Source organism: Contarinia nasturtii, unplaced genomic scaffold, assembly GCF_009176525.2.
Source record: "Contarinia nasturtii isolate CC-2019 unplaced genomic scaffold, AAFC_CNas_1.1 Cnas_scaffold_533, whole genome shotgun sequence".
In the NCBI taxonomy this organism is placed as follows: domain Eukaryota; kingdom Metazoa; phylum Arthropoda; class Insecta; order Diptera; family Cecidomyiidae; genus Contarinia; species Contarinia nasturtii.
In genome coordinates, this window is record NW_022197885.1 from 1,371,254 (window position 1) to 1,389,106 (window position 17,853).

Here is a 17,853-nt window from a genome sequence, read left to right on the forward strand (position 1 = left end):
AATTCCAAATTGATTTCATACAAAAATATCCAGAGGAATTCGATTTAGAAATCGATAATGATGAGGTCCAGATTTTTGAATTTTTAAAATTAAATCTACAAAATCTAGTTTATCTTCTAGCAAAAGATGAAGTAAACAACATGCGTGATTTTCTGCTTAATTTATTCCGTGAATGCCAACAAATCGTTTTTATGTTAATATGATTGTTTTCTCTCAATTTCTTTATTTCAAATAAAAATACAATTTTTTGTTTGAAACTAGTCACTTTCATTCACATCTTTTCCATCATCATCATCATCTCCGTTGTCGCTCTCCATATCGCTGTCGTTGCCATTTTCACAAACTTCCATCCCTTCAACTCCATCTTCCTCTTCTCCATCTTCCCATTGATCGTCTGATGATTCTTCCTCTTGTGGTATTCCATCTTCGTCTGATGAATCTGCGATGAAAGAAAATGACAGTTATCAATACATGAATTACAAATTGAGTCTACACTGACTGAAATCCTATGTCACCACAGTGAATTGGAAGTGAAAAATAGTTTACCTTTATCTTCATACACTAGCAAATCAGAGTCTTCAATGATGTCATGATCTGTATTTTGTTTGATTTGGTTCACCAGCAAATCCAATCGCCCGCTAAGTCTATATCAATAAAAAAGGAAAACGTTTATGCCAATTCAAGTAAGAAAAATGTGTACATTAATTTACTTGGTCAGTTGTTGGAATGTGTTTGCTCGATGTTCAGCGATTCCGAGAAGTGGTCCGAACGTAGCGTACAATTCAATTGTTCCGATGGCCATCAGTTGACTTGATTGTGTTTGAAGCAGATGTTTCAACCATAAAATTGATGTGTGAACGCTATTTGTAATCAAAAATAATAAAAATTAAGTTAAAAAGAAAAAAAGAATATCTTCATGACTTATGATCGACTTACTGGATTGTTTTCTTTTGTGCCAATGCTGTGAGTTCGGCAATCAAGCTCGAAATATATTGTGGAGGTAGACGTTTGAGTGTTGCTCGAATAATTTGTTCATCTTTATTCAAAAACACCATTTTCAATAGATTTGCATCGTGACTATGAAGTGCTTGAACCAATAATTGTGCCACATTTCGTCCAACCGCACTACTTTGTCCGAGTGAATCAAATGTTAAATTCTCCAATCGTGTTTCCATCGGTATTTCAATATTATTTTTACCTTTCCGCGGCACAACATCTTTCGATTGAAATTCAACACTTTCCATATTAACAATCGGTGCAATTGTCTTCAGTGCGTTGGTTGTACGTTTTTTTGTTGTTGCATCATTGGTCACAGATTTTGAACTGCTTCGAATGAGCACCTGTCGACGTTCATTAAAATCAGGTTCAATCAATTCAAATCGTACCACTTGACGATCACCATAGCCAATTTGTAATTTCTTTTGTGCCCGTCCAATTTCCATACCCACTGTACAAATTGGAATTGGTTCAACTAATTGTGGTGAATCGTTTGCAATTTCAATGGTCAACGTTGGTTTCATCGGTTTACATGGAATTTGTTCAATTTTTGCCAAACCATCCACACCAAAATAATGCAATACACCACTTCGTGTAACGGCCGCAATTTCCAATTTATCATCATCAACTTTAGTTGCAACACTGTTGGCAATATCTTCCATCAAATATGAATATGAATTTGGACACTTTTTCGACATTTTAATTCGCCACAATGTAAGTATGCGATCTGCTTTTGATGCTGATAAAATGAATTCTTTTGATTTAATAACAAAATATTTTAACATTGTTACACTGGATGAATGACCGGTATAGGTTTGTTCGAGCTCCTGATTTACAACTGACCACAGATACAATTGTCGAGCTGCAACAACTAAACGATTTGATTCAGCTAAATAGACAAGACTCGATGGTTTTTCATTGCCAATCTCCCATGATGATATTTGTGAACCAGTTTCCAAGTTCCATGTGATCACACGACAATCATCGCCACATGTAAACAAAACATTGTTTGTACCACGACAAATGGCCGTTATGCTACCTTGATGTCCAACACCTTTCAATGTACATTCGATCTGAAATGAAAGTGCATTGTTTCAATATAAAAAAAATGGTGGCAATCATGTATAAGAACTTACCTCGCTTTTGCTGTATGAATACAGGCTGACACCACCACTACGAGTTCCAAGGGCAATGTACTCTGTTGTTCGTTGGGACTTTTTTTGCGGTGTCTGAATCAAAACAAAAACATTTTTTTATTCAATATTTTAAGCACACACAAAAAACATATCGGTGTATAACTCACCTTGCGCGGTCCCAACGTGCCATTGACTGTGATCCATGTGAAACACGTGAATGGTGCATTTAAATGAAAGTTTGGCACAAACTCTCGTTGTAATTCATTTGTTTCTGTATTCCATACTTTTAATTTGCCATCGAAGCTCAAAAGAGCATATAATTTACCGTCGGCAGAATGCTCAGACACGTGCAATGTGTTTTGAAAAGTCGCCATCACTCACGCACATTTGTGGTAAACTCAATGTGTTCATTTAAACACAATGTGTTCGTCAAGTTGACAGCGGCGAAATCGCCATTATTATATTGACAGTTGACAGTCGTCGCTATGTTTCGGGCTAAAACAACCGGCGAACGCTTGACATTTAGAACACACTCATTATTAACAACAAATATCGGTTTTTCTGTACTAAATTCGTTATGCGAAATCTTCATTTGAGATATTTTTGCGAAAATTTGATGAAAAAAATTGAATTTTTTTCTTTTTTTTTTTTTATTCACATAAATTGAATTAGAAAATAGATCGTTGAACAAATATTGAGAAGTAGGCGTTGAATTGTGAGCATAACTTTAGTATTGATGTGACAGTTAAATACAGTGCTAACAACCCAATAAATATTTAGTTTTTAGCACCGAACCTCTAGATGTGACTTATCAAATTTAATAAATATAGCACATTCTAGTTAATTTTCATTTTCACAAATACAATTGCAAAAGTGCATATTGATACAAAAAAAAAAAAAGAATAGAAAGAAATTGCATACGAAAACAGTTTTTTCGTGAATAGGTCAAATGCACAAGCGAACATCATAAAATTTAGACAATTTCGTAAAGTTTTGAGCATAGTCAAAACAACATTATTTCTTTTTGCATTTGCATCATTGCATTCATATAACACAATTCGTATAAACATCGCGTTGTCATTGGATTGTCATTCGTTTTGATAAAAAAAATTTTTGCAAACATATTGAAAAATCATTTCAATTTCGTAATTGTTTTGAAAGCAACGAAAAATTGGCAAAATATCAAGGAAAATAATAGCGAATACGGTGCATTTAGAACAACATAGTCAATTGCAACGACGCACAATGGCTGTCAAAGAGAATTCAGAGCCGGATGATTTGGAATGGAGTACCGAAGAAGAGGTTCAATTATTGTATGCATTGGACGGATTACGGCCGGTTGGTATCAATAAACATTTTTATATGGCGCGAATTTGTGAACGAATGTCAAATGCATTGAAACGTGACATTGCGCCTGAAATAATTTGGGCACATTTACGCACATGGTACAATCTGGATGCACTTGATCAAATGGAACGTGTACCATTTGCTGAAGAAGAGGTGGAATTTTCGTTGCCCGAGTCGGAGTTCAGTACACTCATGACTAAAAAGCTGGCTGAAGCCGAAGAAAAGAAACCGATAGATATCAAAACGGAAACAAATACCAAAGGTAAATGCACAACAAATTGAACAAAAATTGATGAAAATAAAGATGATGTACTAATGAAATTTATTGATATTTCCCATGCAGCAGTTAAAGCCTCAACACCACAAAGTACCAGTACCAAAACCCGACCGCAAACGCCAAAGGAATTGGATAAAAAAGTAGCCAATAAAATAATGGCCGAACAACCAAAACGAGGACAAAAACGTACGCGTGGCTCCATTTCGAACGAATCAAATAGCAGCCCATCAACTACACCGCCTCCAACGCTTGCAAATAAGCGAAGACGAATCTAAAGCCAGATTCCCGCGTTCATTTAATGACATGCATACACACACACACACTTACAAAAAAAGTTGAGCTTTAATCTGGATAAATGTGAACTACCAAAATGAAATTACACTTAACGTAATTGAACACGCGTAATTAAATCAATATATACCAATGAATGAATGCGATATCCGCACATGATGCGAATGATTTGAAAAAGAATGAAAAAAAGTAACCACAAAAAATTTAAATTGAACATTTTGTTTTGTAGAAGGAAAATCATTATTCGATTGCCATAATTTGTATAGAAATTACTAATTGATTAATTTTTTTCCATTATTTACGTCGTTAAAGTTAAGATTTATAGTATATGTAAAGTTCTGTATCGTGAAAGAAAAAAAATGCATTTTTTGCTTTTTTTTGTTTGATTCAAGATACTGAGAAGTGAACAAAACAAAATAACTGATAGTATCGATCAATCGATAAAGACATTTTTAATGGCAAATAAATAATGAACAACTTCAACATTTAAATCTAATGCATATGCCCAAAATCAAAACTAAGATTTACAAATATAAACAAGAAATGTGCACATCCCGAGCTCCTTATGAGATTTAGACTATTTGTAGCCGATTCATGAGACGGCATTAAAATATATTGCCCACGATGTAACTCAATCAAAAAAAAAAAAAACTATTTCATTAAGAGGCCTTTCATAAAAGGTAGGAAAAAAAAACAAAGGGTTAATTTTTTTTTGGTCAAACCAATTTCCCAACGCGGAAACAAATGAATGCGGAAACTAATGCATACCACGTCGTATGTAAAAAAAAAAATTAAAATAAAAAACAAAAAAAAACAAACGGCGAGAATATTATATTGAGAATTGGTGTGTTGATTTGGTGCGTGCAATGAGGCAGGTCAAGATTTTTATTGTTTATAATAATAATTGAATGTCACACCGGTTGATTCCTGCAGCTGCGCACATACCACCCATCACACGACAATGTGGAGCGCTTCGGAACAATGAACTATACCATAAAACCGATATGGATCGAAATTCTCCCACTTTCTACGTTTCGAAATGCGATTATTTGCGAAATCGAACGCTTCTTCGTTAAAAATTGATTTCAGCTGAATTAAATCCACGCTCAATGATTTGTTTACATATTATAAAGATATATCTACATATGTATGCATTAATTTCATTACCTTGAATTGTTCAAATAGAATATGAGTCAACTGAACAAAATGTGTAGCCTTCTATCGATTCACAAAAAAATCAACTACAATATATATTTCTTACATACGTCAACAAGCGAGTTCCAAAAAATTAATTGAGCATATTTTTGTCGTTCGTTGCTTTCCTCTCTTTCTCCCATATCGCATGTATTCCATTGTGCGATGATGAATGAATGTAGGTGCGAACAAAACTATTTACACTTACATGTTTATGTAAATTAAATAAAAGTCAGAATAAAATGAAAGATGAACAAAAAAAAATAACAAAAAAACTTCACTAACTTTCAAAGTATAGTTGAAAACGTGTTGCCTATTTGTATTCCATGTTCGTATGTTGCAGAGCAAAGTGCGATTTTTTTTTTTGAAATTTGTATACACATAGGTTTTTAGCAGCTCTCATTGGTTATGGAGATTTCGTATGGGAATTCCAGCAAGTCTTCATAAAAGACAACATTTACTATTTCGAAATCCTCAAGCATTTCTCACAAATAGCTTGATATGAGTTTTTCCGATCAGTTTGTATTTCTTTTGATATCGTCTGAGATACCAACCATAAATAAATATTAGGCAAGCTTATGTATTGGTAAAAACTGAATGAGCAGAAAAAAAAACGAAATGTAAAAATCTAAATTGGTAAAATATTATCAATGAACAGAAAAGCATCGTTTTATGCAAGACCCGGCAGTGCTCTTGGATTCTTTTATTTATACATTATAGATATTCATATAATTTACATGATATTCAGAATTCAATTCGTGCATTAATGCATCATAAAAAAAAGAACGAGTTTTTTGTGTGATTCATCTCCCAATTAACTAACCGGTGGTAACATTACTTCCTGCATTAAACCGGATTATTTTTTTAGGAACATGTTAACGATTCTTTTTATAAAATGTTCTTTTTTGTAGCTTCATCCTCAGTATTTCATTCAATTACATATACTTGACAACTTTATCTGGCGCCTGCCAAAATGAAGATGACATTCAAATATTTGAGTTTAAAATGTAATGCGATAGACTTGTATTGTGGTGAATATGTAGTCGCCAACTGACGCAGTTTAACTGATTGCTTCTTTGTTTTGTATATTGGTAAATTTGCTCCAATCTGTTAATATTTGTAATCACTGACGCATTTTTATTCAATCATTGCTCTTTGTAAATACCATTGTAGGTTTGTTCGAGCCATACTGGTAAGTTGTTTCACATACTATTTGATTTGTAAGACTTTTTTTGATTCACTATGCAAAATTAGCTTACGCAAAATTCCATATAAAATATCAAACTCCTGCGAATCTGTGATTGATCAATCAGACATTTTAGTATTGTAAGGTTTTGCTTCAAATTGTTTTTTTTTTTTTGAAAAATATTAATCACTTAAATTTTCCATCCATTAATGACGTAAATTAGTCTAAATTTGTTGAAGCATTGTTGTTAGATTTTATTGAATTTCTCATTTTCAAATTTGTAGACTTTAAACGAAATCTGAATTTGTAATCATTCACGTTGATTTGTTTAATTTTTCGACTGACGTAAATTCACACTATCCACATATTTGTAAAACATCGAAGTTATAATCGAAGAATACTTATTTCATTGTTCTATATTTAAACTTATAAATATAAACAAGAAATTCATACAATGTTTTCGGATGATCGATAAAATTTGCTATTTTTTGCCACACGTGCCTTTGCAAAGCTTTAGAGATGACTTTTCGCAATTTGACGAAAGTAGATCAATCGCAAGCTATGTGATCGATTGCATGTGTTGAAATTTGCGGTCATGTCATGTAATTTACGGTCAATGTATATACGAAAAGACAGACATAATTTAAACGTTCAGTAAATTGCAGATTTACATAAATTAAAATTCTTATCGAGGTTAAAAATTGAGACCACACAGATAAAACTGACCCTTAAATAAGAAGAAGGCACAAACATAAATTCAGCAATTAAAACAAATGATAATCAACAACACTAATTGTTCTTTACTAAGTAATGTACTAATGAGTTCATTTAACGAACGGCTATGTTTATATGTTGCTGTTTTTTTACCTACTGTAAAATAGGTAAACTGCGAATGTTATGAAAATGAAATGACATGTTATTAGTCGCAAATGCAACGTTTTTAATCGCTCATCCACAAATACGATTGTTGATTCAACCGTTACAAACCATTTGAAAACAAATATTTATTTATCGTTTTAAAAAGCAATGAATGCGTTATTAAAAAAACCAATATAATCTCAATACTTGATTTCGATGGCCATATTATGAATCGTTATTATTCGAATCGTTGGTAATAGATAAAATACTGCCAAGGTCACGATCAGCTGCGAACGATATAAAATCATATCGTTGAGTATTTGCAATTAGAAAGAATACTAGAAAGAATATCATTCAAATTTGTTATTTGCTTCTATTGATTAGATAAAAACATGCGCCTGGAATGTAGGAATGTCTATTGTTGATGGTGTAATACAAAATGATAAAGAAAATTTACCTTCAACATAAGTGACACAACACTTAATGGCATTTTTTGTGTCGTTCATAGTAACCAATCCCATAGTTGGCTCACACCTATTATGAAATTCATCAAATCCGGATAATTGAATTGTATAACGTAGAATTAAAAAAAACAAGTTCTGAAATCGACTCAATACAATAAACACGCTACAATACTTGCATAGAAACGACGAACGGGTGAATGCCTTTAGTTAGTTGGTTTCTATTCTGAAATAGATTTTCATAAGCCAATTTGTTTGAAATGAAACGACCGGTGTGTATTGTTTTTTTTTTCTTCATTTGAGAATATTTATAAAAAATATCGTTTGTAATTCGTAAGCACTCAAAAACCGAATTTAATTAAATAAAATAGAATGATTTTTGTTTTTTTAATTTTATCATATCCTGCACCTTTAACGATTTTCTTGTAAATATATAGAGAAAAAGAGAGTGTGTGTGTATTTTGCGTAATAGATATACATATATTGGTATTGGTCTATGTTGTATTGGCAACACTCATAAAATCTGTAGGTTTTCTTAAATATTAAGATAACATTAATTTAAAAATATATATATACTACTACTGGAGAAATAGAGAGGGAGACAGAAAGAAAAAGTTTCTTCCCTCTCCTTTTTCATTCATCTGAACATGTACATAGCATAAGGCAATAATAAAATTATAACAATTTGCATATAGACTATTTAAAAGCTGATGTATTCCTTCACTAGGAAGAAAGAACGCTTTAGAATACATAATGTTTTTTTTTGTGTGTATGTGTGATTTTATAGTTTAAATAACATGGCTTGAACATTATTTATGTGTAAATTTTTGTATAAGTCAAAGACAGGTTTCGAATTTGAACCAAAAAAAAAATTACAAATCTAATGTTACTGAGCGCTTGACGACGCTGATGACGATGGCGGCGACACTGTTGATGGACTTGACGATGAATTACTACTAATGTTGCTGTTTGCTGTTTGATTCATCGCTGATGCAACCGACGTTCGATTATGCTTCATGTGACTTTGAACGAGGTCAGAATTTACTAACGCAGCCATTAACGACAATTCACCAGCCATTACAGTGGCGCACACAATTTTGGCCAGCGTTTTTGAATTGTCGGCGGGCGTTGTTGGATGTGCACCACGAATTCCTAACATATCCAGACACGAACTTTGACCCGGTAAACCAGTTCCACCGCCAACTAAAAATTCAAACCAAACGAAACAGAGAAATAAAAAGAATACACAACATGCTATTAAAACCATCGTATAAAAAAGTGTTTAAAAAGATCCAACTCCAAAAAAAAGTGAAACGCCGTAAAAATACTGTTAACACACGCACACATGCAAATTATTTTTGGGTCGATTCGATTTCTGAAATGGTAATCAATTGATTTCCTCATTCCAAATCGAAAGCCATTCGGATCAAATCAATATCAAATTTGCATATATATGAATTTGGCATGCATACATATTATTATGTATGAATTTGTTGTGGAATGGTGTCAATAAAACAAAGAAAGAAAGAGAGAGCGAGAAAAAAAAATAAAAATAAACTAACATGCGATTTTTAAAGTTCAACATACAAGGAAGAAAACGTACAGGGAAATATTCGCGCTCTAAACGATCAACGACCAATAAATAATAATAATAGATACATCAATATTTACCTGTTCCGACTTCTAATGAGGGCATTGTACATGTTAGATATAAATCGTCATTATTATCACCGCATAACTCCATGCTCGTTGAACAATTGCTGCTCGTTACATTTTGTGCAGGATCTTGACCGCACGCAATGAAAATTGCTGTCACCATATTTGCTGCATGCGCATTATTGCCACCAATACTGCCGGCCATCGCTGATCCAGCCATATTCTTTAGTTTATTACATTGCACCAATGTTTTGGCATCTGTTTTAAGAATTTTTCTCAAGTCGCTAGCTGCTACAATTGATTCGCATACAACTCGTTTTCCGCGACCTTTTATCCAATTAATAGCGGCTGGTTTTTTGTCCGAACAGAAGTTTCCACTCAAACTAATAATCGTCATGTCGGGGAAGGAGCATTTAATGTAACGTAATGCATTTTCGCAACCTTTTGATACCATATTCATTCCCATTGCGTCACCAGTCAATGCACGAAATCGTACATACAATTGTGGTCCATCAATATTGATGAGAATTTCTTGTAGACGCGCAAATCGGCTCGTTGAATCAAACGCAGTTTTAATGTTTTGGAAATTTTCGGCTGCGTCAATCCATTTTTTAGCTACCGAAGCCCGATGTACATTTGGGAATCGAATGCATGGGGCACGCGTCATACCAATATCTTCAACAAAACTGGTTACACCATGAATTGAAATAACTTTACATCCACGATTCGTACTTGCGACTAGTGCACCTTCTGTGGTTGCCATCGGAACGAAATACTTTTTATCGTCTAATGTTAATGGACCGGCATAACCAACTGGTATTTGAACGTAGCCCATCACATTTTCACAACAAACATTCATTACCTTGGTGTAATCGAAATGTTTGTATGGTAAATTACTCAATTTTTCGATCGGTAAGTTTGCATTGTCGGCAATGACCTTGCGGCGAATTTTGACACCTCGTGTTGGATTGTCGCAGTATGTTTCAATTTTGTACAATGGACAATGACCAGCCCGAACTAAGGCAATCAGTTCGCTATCCGTCAATTGGCTACCGCCGTGTGTATTCAATATTTCCTGGCATTCTTCGATTGTTCGTGGTTCAATTGTGATATCTTCATCGCCGCTGTCCTCTGATTCGCTATCTATTGAATGTGTGCTAATTGTTCGATTCCTTTCGATAATTTCGGTTTGTGTGTACTGATTAAGCATTTTTTTGTTCGTTTGCGTTGCAATGCCGGTTACTGTGTTTGATACGATCGTTTGTGAATTGATTTTTGATGTCTGATTCAATTGACTCGTCAATTCGATGCGCTCTTCAAAAAACATAAATTTCACCAAAAGTGCTGTCAACAAAATTAAAATGATAATTTGATCGGAACTGACTTTGATCCATTCCATAACGTGTTCGGATAGGCCAGTTTTATCAGTCGAATTTGATGGGACGTCATGTGATTTTGTCGCTTGAATGGCGTCACTGTCGGAAAACACAAAACGACTGCACAATTGAACAATCATCAATCCCGTTGACATGATTATTTTCAAACGTTGTGCAACTGGATTTGGTTTTTGATCGTCTTCAAATACTGTACTAATTTGTTTTGCATGTCCAATATCAAGACCGTTCATTGACAAGTCCGAAATCAATGACAAACATGCCGGATAGAATGTCATAAATACAACATAATTAACAATCACCGATGTCATTGCAAAACTGCATAGTTTTTCTGAAAATCCAGACGATGTACATACACTAATGATGAGCGTTGTAACGATTGAGTCTAATGATAATGCTGGCCCCAATATTTCCATGCCACGTGAAATATTATCGACCACCTCCGATTGTGATGCACCGCTAAAAACGAATTGTGCGAATGCACCTACACGTCGTAGATCGATCAATAGCAAAAAGAAAAAGAGTGCATCTTTTAAATCGGACACCTCACCGCCCAGAAAATTTAAGATCATCGATGTAAAGATAAAATTTGAAAATATGATAAACAATCCGGCAGTGATTGGTATATATTTTGAACCAATTTTATTTAATTTCAAAAATCGATAAAAACTATGAAGTACCGCCCAGCATCCAATTATTGTCATCAATATTGTTGAAATGAATGCACCATCGCTCTTATCGCCACGACCTTGATTCTTGTTTAACGGTGTTGAATTTTTACCATGATCCACTGATAGCATGCATGCTGTTAGTGTTAGCAACGCAACGATCACTTCCCACGGATGTGATGCGCAAAATTTGCCATGAGCTCGAAACAATTGCGATGTCATTTTGATGTGTTAGCACTTAAAATTTGTCACTTGACCTCTTAATTACAAACGTAAGTTGTAAGCGCAAAAGAAAAAGAAAATGAGAAAAATTCTTGGAACCGAAATATGATGAAAAAAAAGTTCAATATCACGAAATGGTTTGCACTTCAATTAACCCGGATCGAGTCTTTTCAGTCTGCTAAAATCAGGTTTTCGAAATCCACAAGCGTGTTTATATAATGCGCTTGGGCAAAGTGTTACTCTGTGATAAAATACCACTTTTCGATGTACATATATCTTGGCGAATTTTTTTTTATTGTTGATATTTTACTTTGAATTTAAAACCGATCCGACAAAAAAAAATGTTTTATATCTTAAGAGTAGTATATTATGTAATGCGAACTGTGTGTCTATATATGTGCTTAAACGCACACAGATAACTTTCACTTTCTCTTTGATTTCTCAATGAATTCACACAAAAAATTGTCTGCTCTGTTCGTTTATCGGAAACATCATACATGAACTTCACAAAAATGGGCCTGTGATTTCTATTTTTCCGCCATATGATTGATTATTTCAATTGTTTCAAAATTGTGTGTTTGATGAAGACGGAACAAAAATATTGCTAGTTTTTCGTCTGTTATGTTCCAAAGCATTTGGTTGATTTTGCATTAATTTCTGGACAGTGCACTAATTTGATTTGTTTACTAGACATGAACTTCGTGTAGTGTTCAAAAACCATTAAAAATATAAATATACGTATATAATTTTCTTTATCGAATACATAGATACGAAGCAGTGTACGTCGTGAGGTAATCTTCACTTTCACTTATTGCTGAGAGATTTTTCGATTCATACGTAAACTTCACTCTTTTTTTTAGTAGTTTACGATGATTTCAGTTCATTTTTTCACGTTCGATTTAATCCCGTTATTTTAATACCAGCGAAAAAAAAAGAGAATTCGTTCGATTTTATTTGTGACTAAAATATGTGTGTACTTCTTTAATTCAATTTACGATTGATGTAATGCACCGAAAAAGAAATGAACGAACGAAAGAAAAAAAAATTCGCTTCAATTTGTGCAGCACTGATTTTTTTAGGAAGTTCACGCAAAAGAATCCAAATCGAACTAACTCGATGTACTTGACACAAACACCGTTTTGGACTCGAAGTGTTTCTATGACAGAAATGCATGAATTTATATACATGCGCGCGACCTGTATTAATACACAGACATATTCCTATAAGCAGTAATACATGGGCCACTCTGATTTCTTTTTCAGCTGTCGAATTTCTTATTTAAACGTTCGTCATGCATTTGGGCTAGACAGAGAAGATACGATACGAACGTGCACACTTACACGCACACTACACTCTGTGCGCTCATTCACACACAAATACCATCGAAAATGAAGCGAAAAAAAATCAACACACACGAGCTTCACACGTGTGAAATTGATATTTCTTGCTTAAATATCTAATCAGTTCAGTGAATGTCTGGTCACCATGCAATTTACATCAATTGATAAGTCAACTTTGTTGTTTGCACAAAGAATTGCGTCAAAAAAAAAAGCAAATAAGATGTCGATTGGCATTTAGTTTGTTATCTATTTTTATTTTCAGAATGACTTACTATGAACTATGTTTCATTATCGACAACGTCATTCGAATCGGTATGAAAATCGGCACTCGTTTGACAGTTGTATACACTTTGACAGTTGATTGTTCAATATTACACAGCATTTTCATTGTGTGCGTGTGTGTTTATATGTGTGTTGTGAAACTACTATTGAAAGTCATTAAAAATCCATAGATTTTAAGCGAAGCAATGATTGTGTGCGTTCCACAACAAAGGCAAATCGTCTATTCACGTCAACCATCTATTGCGTTTGTATGTAATTAGCCAGTAGTAGAAGGGAGCCAAATATTTTGTTGTTGAGTTTTGTTGTTTCTTTGCTTGCTTGTTCGTTTTTTCCTTCTCCTGCAATGTCAAATTGAAATTTTATGTGCATTGAGATCATTCAAAATCTGGTAAATCATTAAGAAGAAACAAACTGTGAGTTTTAATGAAATTAATCAAAATTTTAAATGTGAACAATTTTTTTTTCTTTTTCTTTTTTATGGCTGATAGTGTCAAGTGGTGTATGGTGTCAAAAAATAGGCAAATACTAATAAAAATCACCAAAGAACAAAGCAAATAAAATTTCAACAACAAGGAACAAAATCATACGAAACGAAATACATAAAACAACGTAAAAAATACACAAAAATGACAGCAATCACTGATACGAGGTTTGTGTGAAAAGAAATATATTCATCGTTTCTAATAATTTATTTTTATTTTGACAAACACAAAGGCCAACACACGAAATGACATGTTATGCGAATGATCCGAACGTGGTCCAAAACCACCATTATGAACAATTTCGTTCATTTAAATATCTATTTTGGAGCAATCGACTTTAAGATAGATCTTTTTGTATTGTTCATGACATCAGATAAATGACATCACACAATGCCAACATTTCATAACAATAGTTCCGTTATACATCCATTGTGAAATTCTTTGTTCGCATTGACTAAAAATATCTTTGTGTATAAATGAATGTGTATCAACATATATATTTTTTTAAAAATAATTTTTCATTTTTTTGGAATTTCAGAAAACGGTCACGCGACGAGGACACATGTGATTTTATGCCGATTTCAAAACGGATTAATAATCTCACATTGACCAGCCAAAATTTAGGCGAACAAGATCTACCAAATGGTCACAGTATTAATGGTAATAATATTGCATCAAATCATCATCAGTTTATGGTAAACAATCAGGAAGTCCAGTCACAGCATTTTGCACAATCATCGATTGTGAATAGTTATCCAAATGGAATGTCACATCATTATCTGAACCATAATGGACAAGCAGCTGTGGCCACCGCACACAATCCAAACTATCATGACCAAAGTCACATCGTTCAGTCAACGAATCATTCCAACGGGTTTCAAAACAATAGCCATTTAGCTCTAGGGACCAATGCACACAAGCAAAACCATCACCATCACCACCAGCATCATCCTCATCAGCAGCACCATCAGCAGCACCATCAGCAGCACTTGCATCATGTAGAATCAAACAGTAATCAAATGGAAGACGTCTACCGTCCCGAACTGACGGCTGATGAAAATCCATTTTACTACGACAAGAATAAGTTATTATTTGATTTACATGTTGAACGGCAACGTCGTCAAAGCCATCAATAAATGCGCTTTTATGTGATGCAATTTATTCCTATCCATTTATTGTCAATTTTTTTTCCTTTCTATCGTTACTCGTCGTTAATTCATTATTTTTCCTGCCTAAAACAAAGAACAAAAATCCCAACTCAAGTCGAATCAGTGGCAAATCGCTTCATGATTACGCTTGATTATATCGTCGAGAAAAAAAAACTATTATTCGATGTATTTATTATTATTCAGGCAATTGAAATTCCAGCAAAAGCCACACATTTTTGTTATGCCACATAATCGGTTCTATTTTTGTACATTTTGATGTAATGCAAAATAAGACATTCTATAAAACTAGCTGATTTTTGTGATATTTTTGCACAAGTCTTTGTACTTGAAGTGTAGAATGAGAGAGTGTGACAGTCATTTGAAAACGATATTCATAAAAGATTAAACGGACGAGAGACACAGAATAATTGCTTTTTCAATAAATTTTTCTCTCGTTACGAGAGTCTCGTAAGAAATGCATTTTTTCTGATTAAGCTATCATGGTGACCGATGTAAATTCCTTTTGGTTTAATTCAATGTCGACATTTGCCATTTAACACCTAATAAATCAAATCCCTCGATTCTAATCGCTCGGACAAAATTCAATACACACTCAGAACAAAAAAAAAACACGAAAAAATTAAATTTGATGAAATTTGCTTTATTTTTCTAAAAAAAAAAACAACAAAACACAAAGTCGAAAATGAATAAAATTTATTGTTAGTACTAGGATGTAATGAGATACATTTTTTTTTTGAAATTTTATGTTTTGTGTGCAGTTTCAATGATACATTATATTTGATGAAAATTCATGTGTATATTTAGTAAATTGGATACAAAATGTGGTAATTCAATACAAAATCAAAAGAGCGTGTAACCCAGTTGAAATTCAACAAAATATCCGTTAGAAACATCGAATATGGAATTTATCTTTTTTATATATTACAAACGTTTGATGAACAAAGAGCAATGAATTTGAAAATTAATAAAGATTAAAATCATCTTCATTTTTGATGCTACAATTATCGACAAATTATCACCAACTATAGATTACGTTTGTGAAATTATTATTAGACCGAATTCGGACATCGTTGAGAGGCAAGTTTTTCTTCCTTGCTATTTTCTTCATACAGTATGAATTAGCACATTTTGGGATCTGATATTATGACCATTACCAAATCGTATTTGGAATTCAAATTTAAATGCAAAGAATCTACAGGATCTTGCTTAAATTCCGGCAAACAATAGTAACCAAAAAAGTTAAATAATCTATATTACCATACACTTTCGAACGTTTAAATATCTTGGATAATGAAATTAAATGTCACATCGTTATAATAAACAGAAATACACAGCGAAATAAAAAAAAGAATAAGAGTGAACAATATTTTTAGTTTGTTGAATAAAATTGATTGATACTATGGAAAAATGCGTGTTTTTTTGTATAAAATTGATGAATTGAATTTTTTTAGTACCAATTGAATCGTCAGATCTTTTTTTCAGATGACATAGTATTTTTCTTTCAAATCAAAGAATCGCCTGAAAATTGATAAAACATATGAAACTTGGAATAACCGTCATATGCCGTTTTATTTTTATTTCGTGCGCTGATAAAATTTTTGAATAAAGAAACGTCGTTTGGTCAATGGTTAGAAATAGAAATTAAAAGGGCGTATGTTTGGTGACCTTTGTTATCGGCGACCGTTTTATAATCCATACTAAATTTAAACATGTTGGCAAAAAAATACAACAATTTCGCTTGATACGTATCGCTTTTTGTAATAATACAATCCGGTGGCGGTGGTAAATTAAATGGATCCGTCAAGTCGTTTGTCAGCAGTTGATCTCAGTCTGTATTCACCATTTATGGGGCACATTTTCTGGCCATAAATGGTATTCATACAAAACACGTTGAAAAAAAGCGAAATGGAGAAATTTCCAGCAATATCATCGACAAGCATTCAGCAAACAAATCACTGTCCAAAATCTATAAAAAATACATGCTAGAAATCACGCCAGTCATTGCACTCAACTGCGCATGTAAATAAAACTCATTCAAGTCGAGTATTTTATGCCTCGTTCATAGCATTAGAAGTTGGTACAAAAAAAAAATAACAACAGTCCTAGTAGAATGTTGTTTTTGTTTTCGTTGCCGCCGCCATGAAACTGAAAATCTCTGGTTATGCGGCAATAACGAGACGAAGACGAAAGAAGATGAAAAAAAGCCAATATTATGTTCATGCTAGAGATAACATAGCAAAATGATTGTAGCCTATCGTTGTTTCATTCACCATCATCTCCAGACTGCCTAATTTGAGTGCGGCAAGTAACGCAAGCGAAAGAAATCTGAAAAGAAGCAAATGAAACGCACAAGTAAACGGAACACAAAAAAAAAAATGGAAAACAATTTGATGGGAAAAAAAGAGAATACTGAATGTTTTACGATAAACACATGCTTCCAATTGTATGGAACTATTTGGTGTGCATGCATACATTTTAAATGCGATGTAAACTGGGACAAAGGCAAAATGACAAGAACGCAACGAATATATATTCTAAGTCGGTATTATTCTGTATGCAATGAAAAGGGATACCAGAAAAAAATAATCACAGAACACATGCCATCTCTGTCTGTGGCTGTCGCGATTGCGGGAGAGAGAGTGAGATATGGCATGGAAAACAGCACACAAAAACACAACTCTATTTTTGGTTTTTTCGAAAGAGCAACAGCAACATAGATAGAGAAGACGGACGTGCAACAAAACGCAAAGCATAAATGATCGTCGTCGCACTAAAAAGGAACACAACAAACCAAAAGCAGCCGAAGAGAACGCACTTCATTTTTATGTATGCGCGCAGCACTGTAAAACCATAAGAAGAATGAATGCGCAATGCCGGATCCCGACTCGATCATT

General features: G+C 33.5%; 4 protein-coding genes across 6 annotated transcripts; 2 read left to right on the forward strand and 2 right to left on the reverse strand.

Annotated features, from left to right (window-relative positions):
• Nucleotides 1-186: 186 nt before the first annotated feature.
• LOC116339809 (WD repeat-containing protein 43) lies at nt 187-2,558 on the reverse strand. The gene is made up of 6 exons (XM_031765865.1): nt 2,300-2,558; nt 2,133-2,225; nt 937-2,069; nt 711-860; nt 547-644; nt 187-439 (listed from the first exon to the last, which is right to left on the reverse strand). The coding sequence occupies exons 1-6, from the start codon at nt 2,504-2,506 to the stop codon at nt 258-260; spliced, it is 1,863 nt and encodes a 620-aa protein (XP_031621725.1). The 5' UTR covers nt 2,507-2,558; the 3' UTR covers nt 187-257.
• Nucleotides 2,559-2,965: 407 nt separating this feature from the next.
• LOC116339778 (MRG/MORF4L-binding protein) lies at nt 2,966-4,861 on the forward strand. Of its 2 annotated transcripts, none has more exons than XM_031765818.1 (2): nt 2,966-3,741; nt 3,826-4,861. In XM_031765818.1, exons 1-2 carry the CDS (start codon nt 3,378-3,380, stop codon nt 4,029-4,031), a joined length of 570 nt encoding a protein of 189 aa, XP_031621678.1. In that variant the 5' UTR covers nt 2,966-3,377; the 3' UTR covers nt 4,032-4,861. The 2 variants fall into 2 exon arrangements, with proteins under 2 accessions (XP_031621678.1, XP_031621677.1); XM_031765817.1 differs by having other exon boundaries at nt 2,979-3,741; nt 3,823-4,861.
• Nucleotides 4,862-8,201: 3,340 nt separating this feature from the next.
• On the reverse strand, nt 8,202-12,837 carry LOC116339559 (3-hydroxy-3-methylglutaryl-coenzyme A reductase). The gene is made up of 2 exons (XM_031765512.1): nt 9,418-12,837; nt 8,202-8,949 (listed from the first exon to the last, which is right to left on the reverse strand). Exons 1-2 carry the CDS (start codon nt 11,684-11,686, stop codon nt 8,633-8,635), a joined length of 2,586 nt encoding a protein of 861 aa, XP_031621372.1. The 5' UTR covers nt 11,687-12,837; the 3' UTR covers nt 8,202-8,632.
• A 712-nt stretch (nt 12,838-13,549) lies between these two features.
• On the forward strand, nt 13,550-15,410 carry LOC116339542 (uncharacterized histidine-rich protein DDB_G0274557-like). Of its 2 annotated transcripts, none has more exons than XM_031765480.1 (3): nt 13,550-13,721; nt 13,797-13,957; nt 14,329-15,410. In XM_031765480.1, exons 2-3 carry the CDS (start codon nt 13,935-13,937, stop codon nt 14,924-14,926), a joined length of 621 nt encoding a protein of 206 aa, XP_031621340.1. In that variant the 5' UTR covers nt 13,550-13,721; nt 13,797-13,934; the 3' UTR covers nt 14,927-15,410. The 2 variants fall into 2 exon arrangements, with proteins under 2 accessions (XP_031621340.1, XP_031621341.1); XM_031765481.1 differs by having other exon boundaries at nt 13,550-13,696.
• Nucleotides 15,411-17,853: the final 2,443 nt, after the last annotated feature.